This window comes from Megalobrama amblycephala, linkage group LG4 (genome assembly GCF_018812025.1).
Source record: "Megalobrama amblycephala isolate DHTTF-2021 linkage group LG4, ASM1881202v1, whole genome shotgun sequence".
In the NCBI taxonomy this organism is placed as follows: domain Eukaryota; kingdom Metazoa; phylum Chordata; class Actinopteri; order Cypriniformes; family Xenocyprididae; genus Megalobrama; species Megalobrama amblycephala.
In genome coordinates, this window is record NC_063047.1 from 24443308 (window position 1) to 24461486 (window position 18179).

Sequence of the window (18179 nt, forward strand, 5' to 3'; positions counted from 1 at the left end):
TGTTAGAGATTGAACCCCCACTGCGAAAACTTTACCACCTTTTTACTATTAGGGCCTACAGCTGTCAAGATTAACTAATCGTGAAAAGTGTTGATTATATCACTATATTTAGGTCTACTCCTGTCGCATGAAAGCTTGCAGCAATGAGCGCTGTAGCCGATGACAGACAGCCTGTTGATCGTGTGAAGGTAGTGTTCATGTCATTGGAACTTGGCTTCTATCATTACTAAAAGTGCAAACACAGTGACAGGAGTTTTGGCGAGAGTCCAGATAAACTTGTGTCGTGTGATCAACAGCTTCAGCCATTATAAAGAGAGTGTTCTTTGATCGCTTTCTGTATATAATTTAATCACAATTTAAAAAGCATAAATACTCAGTACATATCAAGCGATCTGTAATAACAGACAAAAAAATGGTGACCACGTAATGCAAACAGTTACTCACACCTGTGCGACATTACTGTCCTATCCAATATAGTTAGCACAGCATCGTCTTTTAGTTTCAATCTTGGTGGAAATCCTGCATTGAATTGTGCCTTTTTTGTAAACGAATCTGTGGTAGAACAAAGGACCAAGTTCTTACTGATGTGGTCTGGAACTTAATTAAAAATAAAGTTCATCCACTCTTTCCTAATGTTGGGAAGGCAACGCAAAGTGTTTGGTTTCTGCAAAGACCTGTGTTTGTCTCTCTCGTTATTTACCTACTATGCAAAAATTGGTGGGTGGGGCTAAACAGGCAGTGATGTACAAGCAGGCATTGATCTTCTGCGGAGGCTATTACATCATAAAGTAGCACATTCCAGAACCTGTTGTTTTGGCAGACTGGCTTCAAGTGTTTTTTAGACTAACAAGAATGTTTTGATGTTTCAACATGATCTCACAGCAATTCGTACGTATTTTACGAGGTGGCTAATTCGTGTGAATTTGTACGACCTCACTTGTATGATTTTGTACATTTTTTGCTAAATCATATGTATTTTACGAGTTTCCAAATTCGTATGAATTCATACGAATGACCTACCCCTAACTCCGCCCCAAAACCTACCCATCACTGGGGTTTAGACAAATCATATGAATTTGTGCATGTGACGTCGTACAAATTTGTACGAATTAGCCACCTCCTAAAACACATATGAACTGGTTGTGAGATAGCGTTGGATGTTTTTAAAGCACAATGACCTATTATATGTCAACAGATCAAGGGAATTTTGATTTCTCAGTTCATGACTCCTTTAAATATTATATTTATTAGTTTTCATTTACAGGCCCTAATACAATTGAGTGGAAAAAAAAAAATCTAAATTCAGTACGCTAAACTTACTGAATTATATATTTTTGTTATATTTAGCATATGTATTTCTCTCATATTTACTCCACCTTCATGTGCATTTGCGCCCGTTTGTCACCTGTGATTCTTTTAATCCACAACCGGAAAAGTATAATAATAGGAGGGTTATTGAGATGAGTAGCATGTACTTATGTGATCTCTACATGGGCGGCAACTATGAAAAAAAAAGAAGAAAAAAAAAAAACAGAACTATTTATTTATTCAGGGTAAAACTTCTTTTTTTTTTATTGTAAAACAATGTAGTGGACCTTTAAAGGAAAATCATTATCACAATAGGGACGTTTTGATATGCAAATGGTGTGTGTGGATGCGGTCTAGTAGTTCCTTTTTCTAATCAAACACTCCCTGCATCTGCTTCTAAAGCTCATTGTGCTTGAATGACTTTACATCCATGCAAAAGAGCGCAAACACATACGTTCACGCAAAGAAACACATACATACACACGCAACTGTCAGCTCTTTGAAAACAGAAAATGGTAGAGTAAAACATTATATTATGAGACAGTAAAACTGTCTGTCAGAAGGCCTATTTTCTCATTGTTTTCTCCCAACTTTTTCTAAATCTATGTTTGGCCTGGCAGCTTTTTCAAAGAGTCCAATGTGTGCATTATAACAATGGCGCATCATGTATTTGACTTTACAAATGTATTTGATTTATTCTCATCCGGTTAGTTGAATGCGTAATGACCGTTTGTTATGCAATGTGGTGCTGAGGATTAAATGAGTCAACAGTAACCTAATAGTGCATAATGAGTAAAGGAGTCAGAGATGGAGCGAGACGGCACGTTATGAGTTCGATCTGTTCTCTACAGGGGTCTGTGGTACATCACACTGCTCATGATTGAAGCCAATCCAATTAACAAACCACTCACCACATGCTTTCTGCCCAAAACAACTTACAGTACACTAATAACAGGGACAGTATTCTGGAGCAGAATCTGGTTTAGTGGCTTTGCTCAGTGCTGGACTGTGAACTCAGTAGCCGCCCAGCTCCTGGTTCATCCCTACAAAGTGACTAAACTTGAAACCCCTATATTAGTGGCCCAGGCCCATTGAAATACCTCTTTCACTAAGGTAAAGATGGTAAAAAGGAAACAGCAGTACAACTCTTTCAACCCTTTAGTTACTAAAAGAACAACAAAAAACGAGAAGTTGAACAATTAATGCAGATTAACAGCTCTAAAAATCCCTCTAAAAACTAATTCAGGGGACCTTTAGTCATTACTTAAATATATATATATTGTTGTGGAATAAAAAAATCAAGTTCTGAAATGCTGTTAGACTTTTTACTTGTAATTGTTATTTTATTGAGCTTGGATGACACACAAATTATGCCTATTGATTCGATATACTATCATGACTTGTCATAGTTTAACATTTTCAGTTAATCAAAAATGTATTTAATTTTAAGTTCTGTTAATGTAAAATACAATCTGATGTCTTGTAAACGCGTTTCATTGTTTTGAGTTGCATGAACACTTCTTTTAATTTAGATGAACTTAAGTTAAGTGAAACTGGGCTGGGATTTATATTTCCCATCATGCTTTGCCCATGGCACTTGAAAGGGAGAGTAAATGCTAAAATTAAGTGTTATATAATGTTTTTTTGCACAAGATTAATGGTAAGGGAGATTTAGCAGTAATTAGTGTTTTGTTATGCTAATTTAGAAGAGTTTCTGTTAATGTGGGTTTTTGGAGATTTACCATCATGGTGACAAGCGGTGCTTGGTACGTTCATGTTACTTAGAAATGTTATAGTGTTTTCAAAAAGCGTCTTCACCTTACTTAAAACATTATGTTGGATCACCTTAAATAGTTGCATTCATGTTGACAATTATTAAGTTAATGTTACTTAGAAATGTGTTTTTATTGTGGCAAAAAAAACGTCTTCACCTTACTTAAAACATTATGTTGGATCAACTCAAAATGAAGAGTTTAGATGCAAAAGCCGCTAAACGCCATCTCTGTCAAAAATGAGATAATGACATTGAACGAATGCTTACGGGACGTAGTACATGTTCAACAAATCACGTGCTTCAAATCCTCTAAATCGCAGCGTCAGCCCATTCAGAAATATCGGTTTGTTGGCAAAAGCCTCTAGACGCCACTTCCCTTTGGCAGCAAAAGCCGCTATATTCCGAGAACCAATCAGAAGGCGCGAATCGAATCATATGATTCCGAGCGGTTTCAATATAGCGGCGCGCTGAGGAGATTTTTTTAGAGTCAGATTCAGATTGAGATTTTTAAAATAAAAGATGGAGTACGATGAAATGGATCAGCCTGTCCTACTAATATTGAATGGCAGAAGAAAACGTTATTTACCTCAAAACTCTGACTGTCATAAGGCAAAAGAGCCTACAGTGGAAATGGCTTGGTCGCAATTGTATCATGCACTCATAACAGTTCTTTGCAGAGATGTTCATGAGTGTTTTATCTGGAGTCCGAGTCAAGTCTGAAGTCTTTAAGCTGGAGTCTGAGTCAAGTCTGGAGTCGTTTGTCACGAGTCCGAGTCGAGTCTCGAGTCATTAAAAAAAAAAAAAAAAAAAAATTTTTTTTTTTTTTTAAAATCTCATAATCAAATCCTATGTTTTATCCTAGTTGTAATATAACTATACAACTATATACTACTATAATATAAAATATCTTTCTATAATCTGTTTTATTTAAAATTAAGGTCATATGATGTAAGGGATAATGTACATCCAGTTTGTTGCTTTATAATCCATTACAATGTACAAAACAACTGTTCTGGCAACGAGTAGTCATTTTCAATACAGTTGCTAAACGGACACAAGATGGCGCCAGTGAGTCACGGTTTGTTATACAGCAGATTGTTATACAGCTTCGTTGTTATTGACAACAGTCATTATCAGAAAATATCAAACCTCGGAATGTTTAAGAATGTCAATTGAAAACTCTACACATGCTGAATGTGATACGTTAAAATATGAGCTTTAAGTAATAAATGGATTAACATCTCTGTCTATCTCTCTCTCTTATTGACACACATTAAGAAATAGAAAAGCTGCAAATAATACAAAGATTTGATAAAACATAGTGCTAGGTTTAAAGGCTAGATTTTTTTTGTTCACATTTTACCAGGCTGGCAATTCAAAAGAGCCATGCAGCTACACCACAGAGTAATAGCTAGTTTTGTGAGTTAATGTGACTAACCTTTGTGGATGCGATGTCTCATAAAATTTGATGATGTTGTTCCAGTGTCTTTAATTGTTTTCCCACATTCTGTGCGTCTAGCTGATCTGACGTGATAATAAACCCAAACGAAAGAACATATGGCACGGTGGCTCTAGTCATGTTGCATGGGACTCTAATTATGACATTTCGGAGTTTATGCGCACAGACATGCGTAATCAATTTCTATGACAAGAGTCCAATCTACCACGACACGCAAGGAAATATATGTGACGCAGATATTATAAAACCATTTAAACACAACACAAATTCTTTATTTATTATATCAGTAGTTATGGGTAAAAGACTTGAGTCGTTTTTAAAATATTCCGAGTCTTTTGTGCCGAGTCGAGTCAAGTCTGAAGTCATTTCAGGTCGAGTCCGAGTCCGAGTCTGAAGTCTGTTAAAATGCGACTCGAGTGCGACTCGAGTCCGAGTCTCTAACTCGAGTGCCCGTCTCTGGTTCTTCGTGCAGTGCCGTTACTTTGAAGGAATCGGATTTATTATACATCAAACAACAGCTCTATTTCGCCAAAGACAAAGTCAAACAAGATGCTATTCTTCTGTCTCATATGGAAGCTGTGCCATATAAACGGAGGAGGCAAAAAGTGGAGGCTGAATAGAAGAGACGTGTTAGATCCCTGTGTAAAGAGGTTTGTCTACTGTTTAGTTTTTAAGTGATAAGTGCTCTCGTCTTTTTCAGGGTTTTTAGTTGCATCTTTAGTGATTTTTCAACTATTTACCATGTCTTGTCCCAAATAGGTGGATTTAGAGGTTTTTGCAAAAAAAGCACAAGTGGATTTAGCTGGTTTTGACGCAAAAGAAAATCTAACTTGTTAAAAACCAATAAATTGTCTAGAGTGACATTTTGGAAAAAAAAAGTTATTTATTCACTAGCTAATAACCTTATCATTACCTTTAAAATGAAACTGAACTTGATCGTAAAAGCCTGGAAAATAAATGCTCATTTTAAAGAAAAGAAGTCTGATGGATTTAGAGGGTTTTGCATCTGAACTCTTCAAATATTGCTTTGAATTAATGTTAAAAATTAAAAATTCTAGTGGAAAATGTTAACATTTTTTTTTTTTGTTGAACCAATGTTTTATTTTTTAGAGTGATATACAGCACATCAAAAAGGAGAAAGAAGTTGAAGAAGTATATTCAATCTGCAAACCAAAAAAAACATAACTTATTTTTTAATTTTGGTCAGATATCTAAGTTAGAGATGGTGTGAAACTGTGTCTGTGAACGTGTGATATGTGAGACATCACACACACACATACTGCATACATATCAACAGCAAATATTGCAAATCAATAACAAAGCTAGAAAAATATTTAACTGAACGACAGACTGTAGAACAACATCCAGCTATCAGACAATTCTGACACAGCTTTCTGTTTCCATTCCTGTTTAATCACTGCTATCTCTGTTGTCCTTTCACCTCCCTCGTTGTCTTCATTTCCTGTCTTTCACGTCTTCATCACTCTCTCTTTCCTGTTCTTTCCCTCTCTTCCTTTGTCTGTTGTCTGATTTTCCAATCTGGGCCAGATCTTCAGTTAAGTTTGCACTCTCTGGATTACACTATAGCTTGTAAGCTTCTTTGTATAAAAAATAAAAAATAAAACACACACATACACACACACACACACACACACACACACACCCTATGAAAGTTACAGACATTTTTATCAGATGACTCTTTGAGATATCTCTGTAAAAACATGCCAAGGTTATTTACCAAAGTTTCCTGTATAAATAGATGTGATGCTTAAATGGAAACTCCAGCAGGATTGCAGTTCAAACCCATCAACATTCCCTACAGCAACTGTATTTACTCACTTCTAGGAACAGAGTATGATAAATTCAGCCTTTTTGTTACTATAGGCATAATAGTGAAGTTACAGAAAATAATGGGGAGAAGAGGTGGGAATAGGAAAAGCCAGGTTTAGCTAGAAGTTGCCTATAAGAGCACCAAAGAATTCTGTAACAAATATTTTCAGATTTCCTAGACTATTTTAAGTCGGGAAGTGTGCAGGATATACTAAAATTTAGAGTATGGCTTCGGCAGGCATCATCATGATACTATGGATGCAATAAATACTACATTAACTCTCTGGAGTCTGAGGCTGATTTGGGGCCTGGAGAAGTTTTGACATGCCCTGACATTTGTGCTTTTTCAGTTGTTCATAAACATTAATGACAAAGGTGTCATGACACTGTATTCAGCACAAACTAGGCTACCATAATATGTGAGGAACATGTATGTACATGTTTGTGTTTTTGAAGGAATAACGTTTATGCGTGGTTATTGAAAAAACAAAAAAATTAAGTCACTGAAATAAGGCCAAAAATATATATTAAATCTGTGTTTACAAGACTTCCGGGTATTGGAGGTTGTAGGCTAGAGTTTTTGCTTCAAAATTATGTAAAAATTATAATGCCTACTTGTTCATATAAAACAATATATTGATTTAGTTTTTGTAAGACACTTTTGTCAAGAAACACAGTATGCGTGGAGGCGTGAATCATCATGAATAATGGGTCATTTACACCTGAGAAGACAAAAGAATCGCATAAAGAACCTCTAATGGTGCTGCATAATAATGTGGCCTTTCAGTCAGGTAGGCTGTGAAAAAAACCTCTGTAATCATGTCTCAGCTCAATTTAAAATAATGGTATTCTATTATATTCTTTAAAATATTATGTATTTCTGTAATGCAAAGAGTCTGAATATAGGTTTTTAGTTTAAAAGCATTCACATTTGGAGAAATATTGATGGATTCTCATATGTTTATGTCAATTTTCTATACAGAGGAGTTATATTCTATATTCATTGTCATCACTATGAGCGCTGGTGTTTTCAATTCATACTTGCAGCCAGAAGGCGCTCTGTACACCTTTAGTCCACAAATTATTCTAAAGAAGAAGAGGATATATCAGGAACTAACGGCATGTCTTCCAGAGGTCGCTAACCATGGCTTTTACACTTTAAAACACTTTTCAAGACAATAAATACATGATTGAGATGATGTATGCCTGTATTGACTCATAATTTGCCTCTGAATAGCGCTGGCTCTGTGGGTGTGGCCGCATTAGCAGATAATGAGCTGAATCAGGGACTTCTGACATGTGTCTCTTTTCATACAGATTACATAAAAACAGAATTTTTGTTTTCGATATGACTTACATGATTTAAAACCTGACATTTCAACGTGTTATTAGACATAAGTCTAATTTTTTTGTGATTAGTATTCACTAAGTTATAGTTCATTTTCTGAGAACTATCAGGTTAAACTTTGTTCAGAGGGAGAGGACAGATCATGCATCATTTTAGTTTTCTTTATTTTGCAAAAAGCACACCATTTTGTTTTTACTCTGAGTGTACACAAATAAAAGAAGATATTCTATAGTTTCAATTGATATATTACTTATGTCTCTATGACAAAAAATTGAGTATTTTAAGTCTGTTTTGCTGCAATGTGAAAAAAAAACCTGCAAACGCGCCGGCGCGTTTTCAGACCTCAGGGAGTTAAAGGGATAGTTCACCCAAATATGAAAATTCTGTCATCATTTACTCACCCTCAAGTAGTTCCAAATCTGTATGAATTTCTTTGTTCTGCTGAACACAAAGAAAGATATTTGGAAGTGACTAACCAAACAGATCTCACCCCTCATTTACTACCATAGTAGGAAAAATAAATACTATGGTAGTGAATGGGGGGAGTGGGGGCAATATCTGTTTGGTTACTGACATTCATCCAAATATCTTGCTTTGCTTAAAAGAATAGACTACTAACATAGCATTAATGTTGATTGACAGGAACACATAAAGCGCCACCCTCAGGCTGAATACGCAAGGACATCAGACCTCTGCCAAAAGTGTGTCTGCATGTGTTCAGCGATTATAATATAAAGCTTACTAAATGCTTATCATAAACTAGCGCTAAGACCCAGAATCTGCCCTACCTAAATTTACGGTCAGGAGCCGCTACTGGCGCAATGTATGAAAGCGCAAGCATGTATTAACTACTAGACCACAGTGCTGTAAGAGACATGACAACAAATACAGTGAAGAGATGACAGAAAATGATGGGGATCAGAAAACGAGCCAGATTCAACCTCATGTTGCCTATGTTAGCACCATTTATCAAATCACATGCACCAAAAACTAGGCCTCAACTTGGTGGAAACATAACAATTAAAGTGAAGAGATGACAACAAATGATGTGGAGAAGAAATGGGAATGGGACCTGAAAGTTTTGCGCACCAGATTCAACTTCACTTTGCCCACATTAGCACCATTGTGCAATATACCAAATCACATGCTCTAACAGTACCTAAGCCTCAGCTCTGTAGAGACATGACAACAACTAAAGTGAAGGATTGAAAAACTGGATTTATTGATGAAAAACATCTAAATCAGATTAGGATAAGAAAGCATTGCGCGTCAGATTCAAACTCACACTGTCCACATGAGCACAACAGGCAAATGCATCAAATCGCATACAATAACCACTAGACCACAGTTGACAGCAATGAGAATAGGTACGAATGGGACTGGAATGCACCAACTACTTGGCGACAGCAGTAGATAGGAAATTATGATGAAAAGAGGTTCAAGACCTGTATTGTCAGCCAGACTCAAACCCACTTTGCCCAGTACCATGACTCCATGAGAGTAAAAAAACTGTGGGACTGGTCCCGCATCAGCAGTACAGGATGATCTCTACCATAATCTTCTGACATAGCATTCCTGTGAGATAATGCAGAGCAAATATGTGAAACCCACAGCTGCAAGCAACTGTCAGTAGCCTGCTAAGCCCACTAATCATGATCCCATGCATTTCCTAATCAGAAATTAAAAACCAGAGCATAGCAAAACGCATCAAGTGTGGGAAGTGCTGGGGTTGTACTGTTCCCAGAACAGGTTATTCCTCACACAGCTGTGTCAGTGTGTGCGTTTCACAGGTTGTCCATTTAGCAGCTGGTACACTGGTGATGTAATGCTGTATTATCAAAAATGAACAGAGGGGAGGAAGGAAGCGAGAGCTAGAAAGAAAACACACTCACATGCAGCTGGCTGTGGTGGATGTATGTCTCACTATACGTAGGCTACAATTTGCTCTCCAGATCATATGCATGTTCTCAAACGAGCACAAACAGTGTTATTATGCATGTTTATCCTCCCTGTGTGGGGTGTGTGTGTAATTGGTTGTGTAACAGGGTTGAGCTCAGGTGAGCTCATGGAGTCACCATTACCTCATACTCGTGCAGAATTTGAATATTTAGATCCAAAGTGCCACATCTTCTGTCATGCATGAACTGATAAGATATCAGACAGCAGAACCCAAACGGTGCCGCAGATAACAAAGCTCATAATTTTGTTCCAAGTGCACTCAATTTGCATGATTCCAATGGTGATGTACATCTTCACATGAGTCATAATTAGTTTGTATGTTTTATTTTTTATTACATGTCTCTGAAATATTTGATTCCAACTGAAGGAAAAGAAGATGTATAACAATAATAATAATAATTTTGTAATGCATTAAGACAGCTCATTATTATTATTGTTATTATTAAATCACTAAATCATTATTTTATGCCCACATATCCCTTACTTAACATGAATAAGAGCCCAACAGTGAACAAGAAATGAACCTCTAACACACAGCTTGACAGTTAAGTACATCCACACCTACAAAAACATGTGAAATCTTCTATGACAATCACTCCACTGGAAAACTTCCTGATTATCTCTCTCTGTCAAACAAAAATGTTGATAAAAAAAAACCCACACATACTTGTACTCCACTGTGCATGAGTCACTGAACAGAGAACATCATTATCAATCGAGCAAAAAAAAAAAAAAAACGCACACACTGAATTTAAGACATCTATCCAAAACATTATACTCTTGACTATAAATCACTGCTTCTGTCTGCTAACCTTACCAGTCTCATCAGGATTTGCCAATTTATTTATTTATTTTGTGATTTTTGCAATCAAAATGATAGATTCAGTGGTGGCAATTTCCAGAAATTTGTGGGGGAAAAATTGTGATTTTTTTTTTTTTTTTTTTAATAATTATGTTATGCATCACGTATTATGTATTATGTTAGAGGCGCAATACATGACACCAAAAAATCTTGTTTTTTTTTTTCTGATACATTTTAACAACAATATTTTAAAAACAACCTATGGACTTTTTTTTTTTTTTTTTTTTCAGACTTGGAAAGGGGTATTATTGAGTGCAGTGCACAGCCTTACCCAGTCTTCAGAAATCTGAAATAATAATAATAATACTTTTTTTTTTTTTTTTCCCAAAATTGTTAGGCTATAGCTAGTCTGACTAGTGTAGTGGTGTACTATCTAGTTTAGGGATGCGCGGTATACTGGGAAAATACCGATTTATATTTTATTTCAAATGGTACGATATTATGATTTTGCTCATTTCGGTATATGCTGCTGTTCCAAAGTTTGCGGGGCAGTGTGCTACCCAAACTGACGCGAAACCGGCAAACGTGACAACATAGCGGAAAAAAATGGATAAAGCAGTTGAATCACACTCACAAGACACATAATTTGGAATTACTTTACTTATAAAAATGATGAAGAAACATCAAACCTTGCCAAGCATCTGTCACTTGCTCATCCTAATTTACAAAACGAGATTGACAGGTCAGTGCGTCATTCATACGATCAAATTTAGACATCTATATCAACACACGTGCATAAGATCATATGGTTAATATAACATGAAAGCTCCAGCATGCATTTGAACCAATGATGTTTATATCTCATAATATTTTAGGTAGTTCTAACAGTGGTATTCAGGAGATGCTAGTTACAGAAATTAAATAAAGTAATCAAATATAAAATAACACTGAATAGTCACTGTTAATACATTAAATAGGTAAATCCATACGATTAATTTAAAGTTACAAATGTTATTTAGTGACAGACAGCAGCATGTATTTTTGGCTTCACAGATTCGATCGGGCTACTACACATGCACTGACACTACTAAACTTTTTAAATTCACGTAAGACATAACCGACTGTGTTTATGTGAATACTCACTAAGATGGACATTTTGACAATTTTGTGTGTATTTGACCGTTTAAGGTAAAACAACTTCATTTGGAATGCGCAAGCTCTATACAGGCGGCTTGTGTGTGCGTTGTTTGTTGGTTTAACGCAAAGAAACCATCTTTCAAAGAGCTCCAAAGTACATTACTACTGAATGATAAAACCACTTGGATGTTCAAATTGGCAAGGTTTAAAAAGACGTGGGCAAGAGATTTCCGTCAGTTGTCCAAAACGCGCACGAGAGTGTTGTATCATAGCGCACTTAAAGTGCTATATTTTTGCGCACTAATTTTGTACTTAATATACTAAAGATTTTTCTATAGTACTTCTTAAGATAATCCTAAGAACATCTAAGTGTACTCAACTGTGCTATTTTGCAACACCATGAAATATGAACTAAAATGTGCTTTTAATATACTATCTCTATTTAAAAAATGTATTTAGTTACCACTTGTAATACACTATGGGTTCAAGTGTGCTATAAGTGGTAACCAATTACCGATTTGATGTGATAATCTGTGTTTATTAATTTACTAATAAACATTTGTGGTAATTTCCCGTTTTGTAAATGCGAAACCTGCGAGAATGAGTAAAATTACGTGCAATACTCGAGCCTGTATGGTATCGATTTAATACCGATATTAGACTGTGGTACCGTACCGAAGCCAAAACTGTGGTATCGACCCATCCCTAATCTAGCTTTAATAACATTTTCACATAGAAATACTTAAATCGATAAGTAAGCCACAACAAAACAAATACTTTCCTAATATGAGTAAAAAGTTCTCAAGTAGGCCTAATTAAGTAATCAAGTAAACAGTAATAAAATAAGAAAATAGAAACAAATGACCACCAAGATGGACATATTGAAATAATTGTGTATGTATTTGACTGTTCAAGCACAATAAACCCAAAAAGAGAACACAATTTGGTACTCGCGCTCTGCCACACGGCACGTGAGACGGCAGGTTTCACACAGACATCACATGCTCGTGAAAAAATGCATTACAACTCAATAATTCAATTAGATAATTATAATTTATTTTTTTGTGAGACATTTCAATTTTTGAGATTATATTGCAGTGAAACGGGAAATTATGCAGAATGCAAAAAATGTGACATTTTGTTGATTTTGTGTTGTATTCTGGAGGGACTGCCATTCACTTTCATAAGTTTACCACAGTGATGTCACCTTGAAGCTGCAAAGTCCCCAAAACAGCTGTGCCATTACAAAGCCCCATCACAAAGCATCTCATCTACTACATGAATTGATTCTCTCAGTGATTGAATTGAGTTTGAATGACTCGGGGATCTCAATCGACCCTCTGTGTAATGAGCCCAGATAGCCATAACCTAGATGAGAGTTTAAAGGAGCCATTCACAGCCATCACATCTGAAATTACTCAGAGCGTGTGTGTGAGAGAGCGCAGGAGCTTTCTGAGCCATACTAAAGTACTGAGTTCCTGCCTGACTGGTTTGAAAAATTTGTGTGAGAGTGTGTTTGTTGTGTCAGGTTTAATACTTGTGTCTGGTCACCTGTCTTGTTGTTTAACCTTAAAGTTATAGCTGATAATAACCCCCTCTCCACACACAGACGCTCACTCGGCCCGCTCCGCATGAGGACTCGCTATCTCAAATTTACGGCTTCTGCGGTTTTGTCCTTGTGACATTTAGGTGTTAAAACTGACACTAAACTGATGGAGTGACTAAGCTTTTTGTACAAGGAACTTAACAAAAAACTCAAAATAAGACAGGAACCAAAAGTTGAATAAAATAACATTCAGATAAAAAAAAAAAAAACAAAAAAAAACATATTTTCATTGTGCTTTTGTACTGAATGTCAAAAGGACTGTGATTTGGCCACACGCATGATTAATCGGTGTTGATTTTGCTTTTATACAACATTTCTATGTTATGAATAAATACATTTGTCAAATTTGACATTAAAAAACAGTTCCAAAAAAAGTCAAAGCAGAATCAGTGGTCCAGCACTGAAAAAGCAACACATAGCAGAAACAATTGGTTGCTGAATGAATTATGTTTTGAATCGGCTGAGTGAATGACTCAATGACTCTTTCATAATACAGAAACACACTTATCGCCACCTACTGGCGTAACGACTTAACCTGCAGAAAGAGGCACTGAAAAAAAATCCTACCACTAATGCAGACTCACAGTTTGACTAAATGGCACGTGTCCCCTTCATTGTCTAGTTACTAGTCTGAGAAATGAAAACATTAATAGCAAGTCTAAAATGAGCTGGAAGAGGAAGCATTTGCTTCCAGTTTTTGAGATCTAAAGTGAAGTGTAAATTAAAATGAGATACATTTTTTTTTCTTTTAATAAATGTTCTTCTTCAGAATTAAAATAATTTTTTTTCCCAGGAAAAGAAAAAAAAAAACTTTTCAAAAAAAGTGAATAAGAGTTCTACAACAAACAAAGTGGTAATAACTGTGTTTATGGCAGTTGCACTCTAATGTGGGCTGTTATGATGTTTTACTACTCTGACAAACAGAAATCTTAACACACAAACTTAATAAACTGCAGCTAAGTGTAACAGTTATGGGGGGTATTACCGAGATATACAGCACCATTTATTATTAACTTTACAAAACTGAAAGTTTTTTTTAAAAGGTGAGAGGGAATATATTTCAGAAATAATGTAAAGTTATAAAATGAAGTTTACCCCTATTGGCTGTGGCTCTGCTTCTACTCCTGGAGCGGCTGCGTTGTCTCTGTAGCCTCGTTCGTCCCAGGAGTCTGTAGTAATATCCTGGTCTCCCAGAACCTTTCCGTGTAACACCTGACATAGCTCCGAGCACGCTCCTGTCACACACACGCCTCAAAGTACGGCTCACAAGCACACGCTCAGTCAGCAAAACTTTAAAGATCCCTTCTGTGCGTAAACCCCAAAGTTGCGCATTGACATCCAAAGTATCAGAGGAAATCCATTCCTGCACTCTGGGAAAAGTCCAACTGTAGGATGTTTGCTTTCTCTGTCTCTCTCTGTTTCACTCTGTTGCTTGACTTCTCACTAAGGGGGTAAAGCTCACAATGCTCTCTAGTGCCACATGGTCTCTCTCTGTAACACGCACTCTGTCTCCAAGTAGTAGGAAGGCAGAGGTATGCCATTGAACATAGAGAGAGAGAGAGCCAGAAGACAAAGTTTGCACGAAGAGTTTGTGTGAAAACCAGGGCTGGATCTGGAGTAGGTGGAGCCTATAGGGTGAATTGCATGAAACCTTTCAAGAACCGGTCACATTTTATCCATAATTAAGAAAGAAAAAATATACATTTAAAAAAAAGAAATAAGCTACATAGAGACAATATTCTTATTACCAACGCAATATTTTGCATTGTGCCGTCAAATTCTCATTACCAAAATGTATTTTACTTTTGAGTTTGTGTAATTCTTGATACTGTAATTCAATTATTTTTTATTTAAATAAACATAAAAGCAGTACATCAAATACGACCATGATGTATAAAGCACAATACCATTTTAAAAGAAGTCTCTTTTGCTGACCCATGCTGTAATTATTTGATCAAAAATATAATAAAAACAGAAATATTGTGAAATATTATTACAATTTAAAATAACTGTTCTCTATTTTAATATATTTTAAATGTAATTTATTCCTGTGATGGCAATGATGAATTTACAGCAGTCATTACTCCAGTTTTCAGTGTCACATGATCCTTCAGAAATCATCTGCTGATTTGGTGCTTTGTGGATACCATGATACATTTAACTTAATAAATAGCATAATATATTACATTCATGATACATGTTTGGGAATGAGAATTTGGTGGAAATTGCATTAGTGTCCCAATGTAAAAAATAAATAAATAAAATCTTACTTTTATTTATTTTATTTATTTATTGGCTAAAATGTGGCCTGAGGTTTCATACATTTCATGTGTATAGGTTTATTTATGTGAAATTTAAAAATAAAGAAGTTCATCAGACTTCTGCTTTGAAACAACTGCCTCTCCCTTTCCTATGCAAGTCTACACACTTTGTTGATGACTGAGGATGAGTTTTGGACCATTTCTATTTCCTCATAAATCTGAATTTATTTCCTATTTATGTGGGTCACATTACTATGACAAGCTTAAAATTTAATATAAAGCCAGCAGTTATAAATACTACTCATCTTAATGGCACTTGTCTATAAAAGTATGCAATCTGAAATCTCTTTACTTATTCTGGGCTGTGGTGTCACAGGCAAAAGACAGGGAAAATATACAGAAATTTCATGCTTTGTAGAGCCCTACAAAACAGCCACTGGTAAAACATCTACTATTAGAAATCTGCTATTTCAGATAGTGAAGCTACAGTATGGCATCTACCAGCAGGAGCTAACAGGGCCATGGTAACCAGCCAAGTGATTTTGGGTGAGACAATTGGTACAATAATGGCACTTCACCTTTAAAATTAATGCACAATTAACCTTTACATCTATTCCACAGCTTTTTGAGGTAGCCCATGAGTCTATATTCTACATCAGAGGCCACTCTTAAACATAAGGAGAACATTTGCTAACTAAAAAAAGAAATTCTAAACACACAACTGTGCCTCATAAGTCATGCTTGTATCACAACCACCGTGAACCATCCAGTTCAATCCCATGACATAGGAATTTTGAAAAAACAGTCCAGGTGCAAAGCGAAACCAACCGCATATGCAAGATAAAAGGCTTGGCCAAAGGTTGGAGGTATGAAACCTTTCCAGATGATATCATGAAGCTGTGCCAATAACTTTGTTTTGTCTTAAAACAAATATTGATTTTTTCTACTATAAGCTGGCATGCCTCTTAGACAGATTCCATTATACCGTTTGTGTCAAAGATCAAATCAAGACTGACCCAAATTAAAACCCTGAAGTCCCAATCAAGGCTCTATTCCAATCTTAGAGAAATTCCAGTCCAGGGTTTAGATGTGCATCCTCATAAGGGGCCCAGACTAGCTTCTCCAGACAAGGTTCTCATCGGCCAATGAGGAACCAGTGCTGAGGGTGTGGGTCAAGCAGCTGGAATACAGCAGAACAGATGGACACAAAGACACACAAGCACACTCATTTACAAATGATTTACTATTAATGATTAGAGATTATGACTACAAAAATGTGAAAACACATTCTTGAGAGAATACATAACAAAATAAGTATGTTTTAGTTAAAGGGGCAATTAAACCAAAAACGAACATTCTGTCATCATTTATTCACCATCACATGGTTCCAAACCTGTATGACTTACTTTGTTCTGTGTAACACAAAAGAAGATATTTTGAAGAATATGTTTTTGTCTGTTCATTGAAGGTCAGTGGGATCCAAGAGGAGACATTTCTTTAAAAATACCTTCTTTTGTGTTCCATAGAAGAAAGAAACGCATACAGGTTTTTAAAGACATTAGGGCGAATAAACAATAACACCATTTTCATTTTTTGGGTGAATATCTCTAGGGAAAGACAATATCAGGGTCTCAATATCTGTGAACACAATGCAGCACACGTCGCACCACCTGTTGGTGCGTCTTTGTGAGTAACAGGTCTCTTTCAGGGAAGCTGGATACACAGAACTTCAACTCTCTATTCAATATGCCTATTGTTATCCATTCAACCTTCTTGCTTTCAAACAATTCCCTGCCCAACCCCCTTCTGTTTGACTGCTGTAACTCCCCAGGTGACAACAAGCCCAGTGCCATAAAACAGTCAAACAGAGAATGACACTAAAATACTTCAATACAGCCCTTGTGAAGCCCGAGCATCAGGATTACGGCCGGATATTCCCCCATGTGTCCCTGTAGACTTATTGAAAATATGTAACACACTCATAACAACACACATTGGCCCACTGTTCTTTGCTTGAACAGTGAACACAAGCTGTTTGCTTGGGGTCACACTTGGGGGCAAACTCAGAATCGAGGTCATTTCCTGTTCTCATGACTTTGCTAGACTTAGACATTTGGGACTATTGGGAATTTGTTCACCACAGCTTAATACTGTGCGCATGGGTGTGAGTGTGAGAGAAAAGTGATGGACACTGCAGAACTTTCTAAAGGATTGTATCTCTTGCATGCTCAATCTTGCCCTTCCAGAGGCCATAATAGGAACACGACACACACACACACAGAGATCAGCGAAACACTGAGCTGTTATCTTTGCAGACTTTGAGAACAGTTTTAAAGGGGTAGTTCAGCTAAAAACTGAAATTATGTCATTATTATTAACAATTATTTTTTTTATTAGTGGGATTCAAATTACAATTTTAATGACTTTTTCATAGAACAACAGGTAATTGTGATCACATGGGTTAAGCTCCAAAAATGAGTTTTATTTTTAAGAAATTACTTTTATTCAGCAAGAATGCATTGCTCAAAAGTGACTGTAAAGATATTTATAATGTTTAAAAAAAAAAGAGTTTTATTTTAAATAAATGCTGTCTATTAATTAGAGCTCCACAATTAATCATTAAAAGATCTCGATTCAACACATATGATCTCATTCCTAAATGACAACGATTCAGCTATGTCGACAAAATCACACC

At 36.1% G+C, this 18179-nt stretch overlaps 1 protein-coding gene across 8 annotated transcripts in view; it reads right to left on the reverse strand.

Annotated features, from left to right (window-relative positions):
* Positions 1–18179, reverse strand: part of dab2ipb (DAB2 interacting protein b) — a 179479-nt gene that overhangs the window by 81547 nt on the left and 79753 nt on the right. The window contains exon 1 of one of the 8 annotated variants that reach the window (XM_048188496.1): positions 14319–14805. The exons of the other annotated variants lie outside the window; for them this stretch is intronic. Within the exon in view, the coding sequence (XP_048044453.1) occupies positions 14319–14442 (124 nt within the window). The 5' untranslated portion in view covers positions 14443–14805. Of the gene's footprint in view, positions 1–14318; positions 14806–18179 lie in introns of those variants that run through there. 8 annotated transcript variants of the gene reach the window in all.